The 13,220-nt window shown below is 39.8% G+C and overlaps 2 protein-coding genes across 5 annotated transcripts in view; one reads left to right on the top strand and one right to left on the bottom strand.

Annotated features, from left to right (window-relative positions):
- The window catches only part of gpcpd1 (glycerophosphocholine phosphodiesterase 1), a 259,347-nt gene that overhangs the window by 47,542 nt on the left and 198,585 nt on the right, over positions 1–13,220 (top strand). The window lies entirely within an intron of this gene.
- LOC108896922 (1-phosphatidylinositol 4,5-bisphosphate phosphodiesterase beta-1) overlaps positions 153–13,220 on the bottom strand; it is a 100,797-nt gene continuing 87,729 nt past the window's right edge. Inside the window, exons 33-35 of one of the 4 annotated variants that reach the window (XM_051071970.1) lie at positions 13,049–13,073; positions 9,834–9,903; positions 2,247–2,373 (exon numbers count right to left, since the gene is read on the bottom strand). In XM_051071970.1, the coding sequence (XP_050927927.1) occupies positions 9,857–9,903; positions 13,049–13,073 (72 nt within the window). In that variant the 3' untranslated portion in view covers positions 2,247–2,373; positions 9,834–9,856. Of the gene's footprint in view, positions 2,374–9,833; positions 9,933–13,048; positions 13,074–13,220 lie in introns of all 4 variants that reach the window. The other 3 variants (XR_007813628.1, XM_018696236.2, XM_018696235.2) reach the window with 3 other exon arrangements.

Below are 13,220 nucleotides of genomic sequence, written 5' to 3' on the forward strand. Positions count from 1 at the left end.
ATAAAGACAATAAAATGATGATGAATGTCAGTAATTCAAAACTATATCACATCCATGGATATAGAAGTTTAAAAATAAAAATGACACAGAACAATGAAACACAATATTAATTTGACCAATGACAAATTAAAAGATACACAACTTCACTCTGGTAAAGTACAATAATAGCCACATTTATTTTAATTACAGGCAAATTCCCTTTACACTATATATTTTTTAAATCAACTTCATGTTTTATCCTTAATGTCGTACATACATTTACATTTCCAGAGTGCATACACTTAAGTTGATGAGAGGGAGGGGCTGTTAAATAAAGTGGTTCAAGACATAAAAGAAGGAAGTCTCGCTTTTCTTATGAGACACATGTCAAATACTGCTTATCACAAGCATTACTCAGTAGTGGTACTGTACTAAAAAGTGCACACGGTCTATTCAATATCAGACAGCTTCATATATTATAATATAATGGCAATTTAAACAATGATGCATTTCACACATTCAACATCAAACAAGGCAAACCTATTCAAAGGCACAGGACTCTCACATCAATATCTTTTTAAAAAGTAGTTTGTACTTACATGTCAGGTAATCCTTCACTTTCAACATTTTTTTAAAAGGAAAATCAGCTGAAATATGATTTGATATCAAATGACACACCAGTGAGTTACATGGCACTGGACAGTTAGGAAGTAAAAAACTGCTCCCTTATGGTTACTGAATGGACACAGTTGTGTTAAAGAGGAAATAGTTCAGTTATTCATGAGATCATGTTAACGCTGGTGTTCTGCAGATGTAAACTGAGCGTTCGGGGGTCTGCTTAAAAATAACTGAACTATTTCCCCACTTCAAACTACAGCTACCAGTTGTAGTACCAGTTGTGGGTGAATATTGAGAATAATGCCAGCAGGCGACATATTTCCTGTTGTCCCCCTGCATCTGCTTTGTGTACTGGGAAACTGCACACACATTCCCCTGTAGTACACAGTGAACCAGTTAAGAGGAAGGCCACTTCTATAAAACTACAGCAGGATCCTCTTCCTCTGTTTGAATGTCCTGGTTTGTGTTAGTTCAAGGGGACAAAGGTAGAGAATACAATAAACAACCTGTTCACTTGAGCCAGCTAAAGTTGGATTGAAGAAAAATGTGTGTTGATACCTATTTTAAGTCCTGTTCAGCTAATGCCACAGTAATGTATCAAGCCATACTGGGTCCACTGTTTTGCAGGTTTAGTTTAAATGTTTCAGAGAAAATAGATTTACATTTAATAAACGTCTCTGCTACAGAGCTACTGTAACGTTTACAGTTGTTCAAATACATGCAGATACTGTACAGCACAATTTCCCTTCACTTCCTCTCTGGGCTGAGCTGCCCACAAACAATGCAAACTTGTTAAAAACCAGCAAAAAAAAAAAAAAAAAAAAAAAAAGAATGACAGAGCGCTGCATAATATTATCATGCCAAATATCATACAAACCACATAATGGTTAAAAAATGATGGTATTAAAACAAAATAGCAGCAACACATAGGCTTAGTTCTGTGAGAACAAAATCGAGAACCAGCAAGCCACCAGTGCCTCTGGGTTAAAGTAAAAGAGTTACATAGTTACGTAGTGAGCCTTCAGTGCAAATATGGAAGAGTGAATCTAAATCTTATAAAGATGGAAGCTTTAAAGGCTGAATATGCAGTGGTTTCTTTACAGTACAAGTTGACTCCACTTAAATGACAATGTCCACCGTAAGTGAATTCAAAACCTTGGCACCACACACCTCACTGACCACTACTACTGTCAATATCATGATAATAAAAAATAATAAAAAGAAACTACTCTCTCTGTGCAATAGTTCAAGTAAGTTATTTCCTGCAAATAGTTAGTGCTTTGTAACACATCCTGTGGCCGTACTGAAAGAGACGACAACATACAGGTAACATACAAATACACAAAAAGTACTATTTACATGAAACGGTTTTCTGGACAAGACTGCACTCTACGTAGAGAGGACCTCTACTCACCAATTCAGGCTCAGATTTGATCTAATCCTCCCATTGGTTAAAATTAGGACCAAAGTTGGGGCAGTGTCATCATAGATCTGTCACAAACACATGCTCCAATCAGTGTCCCAGTGTGAAGCAAAGCGCCGAGGTTAAATCTAAAGGGCCGTGTCGTATACTCGTTCCGAGGAGCCCTCCTCCATATCGTCCTCTGACTGCGACGCCTTGTGATTGAGCTTCTCTGTTGTTGATGAGCTAACAAGGTTTCCATGGACACCATCGTCGCTAAGCTTGGCCTTACTGCTGTCCTGAACAAATTCCTGGATCTCCACGGGCAGCCGGCGAAATTTGTCCTGGTACTCCTGGTCCAGATCGCTCTGTAGCTGCAGACAAACAACAGACATATCAGCCAACAATTCCTATGTGAGGGAAAATAATAAAACTAGAACATTAAACCTCTAATTTGGACTGTGTTACACATTATGTACTTGACGATGTTCACAGAATCTTGCAGAGTTTGCCAGGACTGAAAACATCTTAGGCTGTGTCAAAATGGTTACACAGCTATTGTTTTAGTCAAGTAGTCACACTAGCTTGTGACAAAAATATCAAATCCCTGTGCAAATTGTGGAAACTAAATTAGAGATTTCCCCCTTTATAAGCTACTGCCTTGTTCCATTGAGCAGGAAACTGCCTCCCACTTAAGTTGGGCTGCTCAACAACCAGCAACAGAGGATCATGATCATGAAAAGTACCCAGGTCTGAATGTGTAGAACAACAGATTTGAAATTTCAACATCTAATTTCACTTATTTGCATTACTTATTTCAGAGGAAAATAAAGTGAACAATCATAAAATGCCTTGCTAAAGTTTGAAAGATATAACGGCCACCAATGGAAAACACTCAATAACCATTCACAATGTCATGTGCGTGAACATCAGCAAAATTTAGGCTATTTTAGTCTTATAGCAGCCTCTCTCCCAAATATTGGACATCAGTATAACAGCTACAGTTTTCAGAACAGTTTCTGCTTCTATGTCATGTAAACTTAATGTAATGCTATGTGAGTACTGTATAGAGACATACACAGACTGAGGTAGTAAGATTCAGCATGTCATACTGGCATTCCAAAAAAAAAAAACCCAAAAAACAAAAATGCGATCTAACCAATTAAGGATACACTTTGGAAACTAGACAAAAGGAATATGATCTATTCATGTTTTAGTAGAGGGATTTAACATTCAACTGTCATTCAAACTGTTGAACAATCACTGCAGAGTAAATGCTGCAAAACTTTTTTCCATGACTGTTATCTAAAGATAATTTTCATAAGAATTCTGCTTTATTCTGTAACATACAATAGAGACTGAATAGAAAGACTGGAGACAGAGTAATACATAGGGAATGGCCTTGATGCCTGACATTCAGCATTGAAGAGGTACCTTGGTCTGCTGAGGTAGACCATGATCCCCTCTGCAACCATGTACTACACCCCCCCTCCTCACTGAGAAATAGAAAGGAGAAGCTGTTTTCTCCCAGGCATAGACGCCCCCAATGATTACAGATGACAAGATTGTATTCATTTCATTGTGAGCCAATAATTGCTGTAATGCTGATTTCTCTGTTTAACTACCCGACTGGCTCCCATGGGAGAGTAGTAATTAAAAGAAAAGCCGCTAAGATGAATGGTGTCAGAGTCTCACAGCTCAATACAGTCACGTCAGCATTATGAGAGATCGAAAATACCTGCGAGTTTCAGAGAGGATTTATCTGGGATCCATATTTTGTCTGAGAAGCCTTTGTTAATCGAATAAAGGCTGACTTCAAACTCATACCTAACTTCCAACTCAAAAGTGAACACAAACAATATTAATAGAAAATGCACGATGAACTGAACTGGAGCAAAAATCAAAGTAATACTGATGCTATAAATCTGCAAAAAGTCTGAGACTCATACACACTCCTGCAGGAACATCAAACAGAAAAAGCTATGAAACACAAGGTTCCTCCTAGATGATTTCACCTACACCTAGCCTCCAGTCAATACAGCAACCATGAAATTTACAGCTGCCAGAGAGAAGTTCTGAACTGTTGAAGAAATGTTCACAAGAATGTTCAGAATGAGAGAGGAGAGGAGAGAAGAGAGAAGAGGGGATGAAGGTCAAGGACTGCCATCATGCTCTCTCAACTTTCCAATTTTCTGTCCTCTCCACTTCAGTTTATGAGATGGCACATCAATTTAATTTGAGAATACTGCATAGCAAAATGAGAAACTCTGTTACGAAGTACTTTATCTCTTCTGCACACGGCTATATTGTAAATTAGGTTGAGATTAAGGTATGTAGATTGCATATGTAGATGAGTATGTACTGTATGTATGAGAATGGACTGGGTATCAAACCTCAATAGCCTGTGAGGACCAACCAAAATGCATAATAGTATTGTTGAAAACTGTCAAGTATCAAATGATGTTTGGTTATATTCTTAGGCTTTTGCCATATTTTAACTGAATTGAGATTTTTTTAAGTCAAAAAATGTTCTTAATACCAAAAGTAAAAGCAGACCTCCATCAGTTATAACATATCTTATTTTCTGTGAGACTACAGCTCAGATAGCTGTGCCCTGTCAAAGCCCGTCAAAGGCTGTGGAAATTATGTTGGAAAAATGACTGTCTGGTATTCAGTAGTTTAATACTGCAGCTTCTCAGTCTGTTGCCAGGTTGTCTTGACTTAGAGTTTTCTGATTTGGTATTTTCATCTTGCACAGATCAGTATAACTCCTCAGAAATCTCCAGGTTACTTTGCAGGTTACCATTTTTTGTCAGCTCTATTTGCCACTGTCTGTGAATAGTATTTTCACTATAAAACCCTCACTATACTCTCAAAATGAAAATAAGTGGCACATGCAGTTAGCACATTTGAAAGAGTGTGACTCAAGACTCAATCGGCCAGATAACAGTAATTGCTACTGCACTTGCTGTCTATCTTTGCTTGACATGAAGGAGCTCTTGATTTGTGTTCTTTCTCATGTTGCGTGCTACAGTCAAGCCTGCGAAAGTCTCCACCAAGCACAACATCTCAAGGTCACCTTCTCAGAAACATGCCTCCCTCTTTCTGCCTCCCTCCATCTCTCTTGCTCTTTTTCCTCTTTTCTTTCTTTCTCACTCTCTCTCTGTGGGGCTCACAGAGCGGACATCCAGCACATCACAACCAGATGGCTAAAGATGCGCCACAGCTCGTCTCTCTCTCCCTGCTCTGCACTGCGCATGACCTACTTAGGGGTGGGACAGTGCTCACCATGTGTGTGTGTGTGTGTGTGTGTGTGTACATGTGCACCCTCCCTTTACCCTGCCTGCTGAGGCACAAACACCCTCTGATTAAAGCTGTCATCTTTCTCCCATATGATGACACCCTGGCACATGAGAAGGAGGTGGGAACATGGGGCAGAAGAGTCTGAGGGGCACCAGGCAGTTCTCGGAAAGACATGTGACATCTATGTCTATGTACGTGCATCTATGTGTGTGTGTGCTGTGAATGTAATCAACAGCTCAGAAACAAACAGTGATGACCGTCTGTTAGAGTTTGAGTGCTGAGCGATAAAGAAGGCTTTTTGCTTTCACCGAGGGATAGTTTGAGTTCTAAAAAATCTCAAGGATTGATAGAAAGATGGAGGGATTAGAGAGCAGACAGCTAGAGCTGCAGAGTTTTCCCGATCTATAGCTTTATGATCATCATCCTGAAATCTTATCAGTTTGGCAGTGAGGAAATCTCTTTGCAGGAGTACACGAAAGAGAGTAAGGCGTCAGTGAGACTTCTTCTTCAGGCTTCCTGGAGCTGGTGAAGCCTGAACTAAATTCTGAATTGAGACATCAAAAGTGTCAAATTTTGGTAATGAGGCAACTGTGATGCTTTAAAAACCTGAGATCAAGGTTTGTTTGAAAGAACAGTCCATTTGAACTTTGCCGTTTATTCTGTGTGTGCATGTGTGGCTTTGCTGTGTGTACTTCTGCATTGTGTATTCAGTACATATATGTACTGTATGTACATATATGTATATATGTACTGCACATGCATGTGTGAGTATGTGGTCCAGTTTCTGTTTGGACACCAACCAGCACCAGCAGTTACCCAGCCAGATTTTAAATCTGCCTCTCATCTCTGAAGACCTGTCATCTGTCAACAAGCCACATGTGCACACACGCACACACACACACAGACACATATATATATATATATACACACACACATACACACACACACACATTTCTGTCTTTCTTAAAATACAGCAGTCAGTGACCTTCTTCACCAGCTGTCCTCGTTTTGAGAAGCTATCGAGGGAAGCGGAGAAGGCCTCCAAAGAGCCAAATTAATTCTTTGCTTTGAGCCGTGACATAACGCCTGCTGCAGCACCGCCAAAAAAGTCTTCAACTGGCAACACGCTGCACCGCATCTACAGTATGCAGCTATGTTAACTGTGGCTCGTCTTACACCCACAATAAGGTGGTCTGAGGGAAAAATGCGCTTTTCCATTTCAATGAAGCTGAAAGTTTTCTGTGACACGGATCAAAACCACCGAAGCAGAGCCATCGCAGAGACTGTGTGATGTGTAAAGGTATGTGTATCCTGACCTTGAGATATACTGCATATCCAAACACAGTCCAATTAGACTAAACCCAAGATCCCATGTCCATGACACATGACAGGGTCACCACCTGTTGGCATTATAGGATTTTGAAGAAAAAGGCAGTTTGCTGTGCAATGATATAAGTTGTGTGAATGTGTGTGTGTGTGTGTGTGCGCATGTGTGTGTGGAGGCTGAGAGAGAGCAAGGATGGGGAACACCATTCCTTCATTTACATTCTTTCCACTGTATTGGTCATAACTATGAAAATGAACTGCGGCAGCCCAATGCAAGAGAAAGAACAACATCAGTAATGAAAGAGGGATGGAAGCCGCAGCTACTCAGACTGGGTTGCATGCTCCTTTTCCATCTACTATCTCTCTTTGTGTGTGTGCGTGTGTGTGTGTGTGCGTGTCAGTGCCCTTTCTCGACTCCTCTCAGATAATTCATCAGGAGTTTTTCTTAGATTCTTCTCTTCAGGTCCAGGAATTTAAAAAACTCTCCATCATGCATGCACAGTAATGAGAGTTTCCCCTAAAAGGACTGGTTCAAAAGGGAAGCTTAGCTGTGAAATGTGCCAGGCAGTATCTTGATGTCTTTAACTCAGATGTGGATGCTACCTAGAAAATGCTACTTGTAGCATTTTTTGACATTGCTACATGATTGTGAAATGAAATTTGATAATGTTGTATAGTTATCATGAACAAACGGGAGTGATGGGTTACTTTAAATGATAATTTTATCATTTCAGTGCACCTAGTATAGCTGTAGATAAAACACTGAGACATTACCACCTTATAAAGGTGTTATGGTGGATGTGTTAGCAAACAGTTGCTTATTTACATACCTAGCACATACTGAGCAACAATAGAATTCATTTGGAGATGAGTTTCTTGGAACCAGATCAAGTTTAGTCTGTACAGTGGGTTTATCAGATTGTTCTGCTGGAAACAAGGTTGATGAGAGTGGTGACAGTGAACCAAAAAAGTAAAGGTGTAGGTCACAAAATCCAAACAAAGAGATCAAAGATGCTTTGTAGCGTGGAGGGAAACTGCAGAGTTGGCTGATGATTATGTGTGAATTTGTCACTACAAGCAACCCCTTTCACATTACATGTAGTAATTTGATCTATTGTTAACATAGAAATATTGATTAATGCAGCTTTAAACCCTGCTGCTTGTCCACAGTTTCTTTTCTTTCATTCAGTGAGGATAGGCATATGGAAAATGACTTTCTCTAACTTTTTACTTGTTAAAGAATCTGCTATTGCAAGGCATTCTGAAAGCAATAATACCCCATTGCTGTAAAGCCTTGGGTAAATGCTACAGACTGAAGTTGACACCTATAACAAAGTCCAATTTGTAATGACTGTATGTAGCCCCAAAACTAGCTGCTATAATATACTATACACATTTATGTAATCATTGGTCTTTTCTTTTTGAATTTTGACCATCCTCTCTGTCTGTATTTACTCCTCCTTTGGTACATTATCAGGTGTCACAGTCGTTGTGCTGTTCTCACCTCTTCTTTACTTCTGCTCTTAATAAATAAAAGGTTGCCCACTCTAAAACTGGAAAACTCAAAACCATAGTGTAGAAAGGGACAGTTTCCAACAAGAGTTCAGTAGTGAATGTTCCTCAGACAGAGCATAACCCTAGGGAGCTTCATTAGCACATGTGGGCATACATAATGAACACTAGTGCACTGATCTAAAATAGCAGCTAGCATAATAGAGCAGAAGAGTAACCAAGCGTGCAACATGTACGCGCACTCACACATACACAATGGATTTTACTTCACTGCCCCTGGTTCGCACACAGTGTTCCCTGTGGGTATAGTGTGTGTGTGGTGTGTGTGTTTGTGTGTGTATGTATGGACACAAGTGCATTATTGATGCAAACCTGCCAGGCAGAGATGCTGCAGATCAAAGTCTGTGATAAGGGAACATAGTGGCCACTCCTACATCACCCAGAGAGAGAGAGAGAGGGACAGAATGGGAAAAGAGAGGTTGGCCACATACTTGCTCTCTTCCTCTTCAACTCCAGACCTTCATGTTTCCTCCAACCTGTTTGCTCTCCCTCTCTCCCTAGGATTGCGTCACAAGGACTCAGTTCCAAATTAACAGATTGCAGAGAGTCATGACGGATAGAAGAGGATATGAGAGGTGGGGAGGGGGGGGGGGGACCCGAGTTTCCATGACGACGGCACAGGACTCCTGCTTGTCGAACGACTGAGTGTGTGTGCGCATTTTATGTGTGGTTCTGTGTATTAATTCAAGGATTGCACAATGGGGAGACACCATCAAGATTTATTCTCCTTATCATTGAAGTAAGAAACGAATCAGCATATCTCGCACGTAATACGTACGTTCACACCACACACACATACACCAACGCAGCACTGTTGTGAAACATACTGCCTTATCACTATTTCATATCCCTTTCACAGCCAACAAATGTGTGGAGGGGATAACTAGTTCAGAGCAATTACAGCATGGCTTGGTAAGATTTCCAACTATAAAACCTTCAGAGAGGCTGGAATCCTTTTCACTTTGGATGTCCATCTATCTATTGATTGGTTGAACAAAAATGTGAACTGAACACATTCGTACAAAGTTATATCATACCACCTATAGTATATCAGACATAAACTGAGAAAATACTCCAATTTGATGTCAAAATGGCTTAGTTCAGAAAATATTTGAAATAGCTCCTCCTCCAATTAATTGTAGATTTCTTTCACTTGACCCTTGTGTTCGAAAATAAGAAGAGAAGATGAGAAGAGACAACGTGGCAGGATATAGGATCTTGAGGTGTGCCGAAACAGCATTCGCCATCGTGCTGGGTACTGCTGACTCCTGGGGGGCGTTTTGATTGGATCGTTAGCAGGACAGTGACACCTGAGTGCACATGCCGGGAGTGACGACAAACCTCGCCATGTCTTTCTTTTTCTTTTTCTATTTCGTACGTGACCCTCACACTATCACCAACTAGGACTTCAGAATCTTAAAATCTTAAAAAGCAGCTTCTCACTAATGCTAAACTTAGATCACCAACATTTCACATCCCTCCAGCTTCAATCGTTTGGAAATTGTGCCTATTGAGGCTTGTACTAAACAGCTGTTAGTTGCCTACTTGTGTAGCAGACATTCTGTATCTAGTTTTTAGGTTGGGTTGGGTATATCACATGCATGTGAGTAAACACATGTACACACACAACTACCAGTGTTGTGGGCTGCTCAGCTCTCAGGGTCTCCACCAAGGATGGTTATAGCTGTCCATTAGTGGCTGCTCTGAGCACAGAGGAGAAACTGGGTCAGAACTGTATGAGAGAGAAAGTATGTTGTATCTTTCTGTCTCTGATTCATAAAGACAAACACACACCAAACATAGAAACACACAACAAATGTATTTTTATATTTGCCCTGCCCTGGTTATTACACTCACATCCATTAGCCCCCACTGGAACTCTCTACATCCTGTCTTTCAGTCCTTTTGCTTTCTATGTTTATGTGTCCATCTATCTGTTGCTGTTTACATTCATCTTAGGACTAATAAAGGTTTTTCCTTAGAGTTAATGCACCAACCAACAGATGTTGTCAACAATATCTCCTTTTGCCCTAAATATCATTTTGGGGAATCTGAACCACAGTGAATGGACCACATTCACATAGCGCCTTTATTATTGACAGCTGGGCATTTTACAATGCCTCATATTCATATACACACATGCAAACTCACACACACACACTCATACACAGATGGTGTCAGAGCTGGAACTTCCACATAATCTTAGACAGAGATGGAAACCTTAACAGATTTAGCACAGATGAATGTGACCAATATTCATGTAAATAACAAGACTCTTTCTCTATAAGGCTATACTGACTGAACTGACTAACTGACTTATATTGGTGATCATATCATACTGAGTTATGATCAACTTAAGAGTGTTGCTTGCGGCTAAGTTAGATACACATTTTAATGACACTGATATCATAAGTTAAGCAGTAACAGCCTCTATATTTCACTATATGAAAACAACTACTGCAAGTTTGAGAGGTACTAAAAATCCATTCCTGTGATGGGCATACTGTAAGACAGAGGCTGTCAAGTGAAAATCATCCATTGTGGTGCCTGCTGACAACAACAGCTTTTTCAGTGATTACAGCCTAGATGCCTTAACTTCTTTATTTAAAGATCACTCTATCAATTTAGCATTGCTCTTCTATAACAACATCAGACTCATGATGGAAAGTTCAAAATAAAAAGAAAAGAGAACCAGAAATATAATCTTTTTTTATTCAATGTGTTTCTCTTCTTTATCAAAATTCAACAATTCAGACAAACAATTCAGCTGGAGATTCGAGCATGTTATGCTGCTAGCAGCTAACGTAGCCTTGAGCCTGAAGCAGAGATGAGAGGCAGACTACAGAGGTCTGGTGAGATCACTTCTTTCTAACTTGACACCCCCAGATAGTTTTTCATTCTCAAACTTGTAGTCTTAAACCCCAACCAATGCTGACTCAAGTTTGAGGCAATTTATCAGATGTCGCCCTACTCCCTCAGGAGCCACAAAAGGCTTTATAACAAGTAGTAGCACTCCCTAAGATCTGTTCCCCTTTAAGGTATTGGAGGACAGACTTGTTTTGTTGCAGTATTTCAACACAATTTAACTAAATCATGTCATACAAAAATGTATTCTCAACTTTGGTTGTTATTCCAGTGTTATGTGTAGCATCCTGAATTTTTTTAACAAACATAACCCTGGGCATCATCTGCTAGCTGTCTCCAGAGTTGTGTCCTCTGACATCTCTTGTATATTTTGCCTAGAGATTGTTGTTGCATGAGAACAGATAATGCAGAGGTGGCTGATTGCTATATAATAGCCTCCTTCAGGCGAATTAAATTTGCCATGGCCCGGATGTCGATTTAGAGAAGTGATTGTGACAGCGGGTTAGGTGATGGATAATCACTTACAATTTTCTTGGGAAACAGCGATTTGCCAACAGAATGAAATCTGATTGCAACATTAAGAAAAACAGTGAAGCATCTTCCTCTCTCTAAGATCTGAGAAAACCTGCTTAATTCAACGTTGATCACACCCTGATGACACTAGTTCATACAGCTCATATTGAGGAGATGCTGACTTGTGAAATCACTGTAATGATGGTGTTACTGACAAGAATCTCTAGCAACTATTAAAAGATGATGGCAGTCACCACAGGGCCACATTAAAAGGAGAGTAGTTCAGTAACCTGAGTGATTTACACAGCAAGCAGATAGTTAACAAGGCAAATATGATCATATCTGACTCTACCCTGTCATTCTCTTTCTAACTCTTCCCTCTAGCAAACATTTTAGTCTCACTACTTCATTTCTTCCTACTGCAGCTTTGTGGCAAACTGTTGAGAGCTACTGTATGTGAGGTACTGGTCTGGATGTCTGTAGTGCACCTCCCACACTCAACTTGAAGTGGTTTCAAAGGAACAAGGAGCTGTCACTTTGAGAGTGGGTGGTTATGGAACTGTCTTCAACAGAAGACTTTACTGTTTTACGCCTGTCTTAAAAAAATGGTAAATGTAGACTATGCTCTTCATTAAACAACAGAAGCAAAAACATGATCGGAGGATCACAGCAACACAGAGTGTTTCCTTGGTGATTAGGGGTCATGTTGATTATACTGGCAGTGTGCTGTAATATGGCTTGCACTGTGTTAAATTAAAAATCTTGACAAGCTCATTGAAAGAGATCAAGAAGAAAAGACAAAACTGCAAGAGAAAATACGTGTTACTACCCTTTGTTTAGTAGATGTACTACAGGAGAACTATATGATATTATATTTGTACTATGATCATGACAAACTACATGTCAATAATTGGTATTATGATTTCATAAATATCTTGTACTAAGTGAGACAGCTATGCCCCTTCATAGGGTCTGTAGAAAATTGCACAAAATGCTGTGTCACCATAGTGCCTGAGACATTTATGCCTTTAATAGAATATACAGTTCAATTGATTTGGTATACCTTATTAATAACCCAAAATAGTGAGGTTCATTCCCTTTTACTCTGATTAGTACAGATGATCTTGCTCAAGGACACACTGACAGGTGGGATTAAATCTGAGCACTCCAACTGAGGTGTGATCTCACTTTACAGGCCAATCTGCTACCCCTGTTATGCTGATATGCTGCCATGCTATACCAATTACTGCTAAATTACAGTAATACAGACACACTGTATTTATTGTTCCTATCAAAAATGCAAAATAATTCATATAGTATTCTTTATACAAATGCTTGGCAGGTCTCAGCCATTAGAGAGATGCAATGTGTATTAACTTGTTGCCAGTCAGCAGCCCAGGTGTATAAAAGCTTGCATATCACACTGATGCTATATTAATGCTGAACACTGGGATGCAACAATGGTCTTACCATGCTCTTCAGCTGCAAAGCCATCCTACAATGACACAATGACAAGGTTGGGAAGTGTGCAACTCAGAAGACAAGCAGAGATGCTAAAACTCCCACAGCCACAGTTTTCACCTCACAAAAAACCCATGGATATGTTTCATATAGCTGAGTATGCCAGTATTACATAACAACA

The sequence above is a fragment of the Lates calcarifer genome, linkage group LG7_1 (assembly GCF_001640805.2).
Source record: "Lates calcarifer isolate ASB-BC8 linkage group LG7_1, TLL_Latcal_v3, whole genome shotgun sequence".
Lineage (NCBI taxonomy): Eukaryota > Metazoa > Chordata > Actinopteri > Centropomidae > Lates > Lates calcarifer.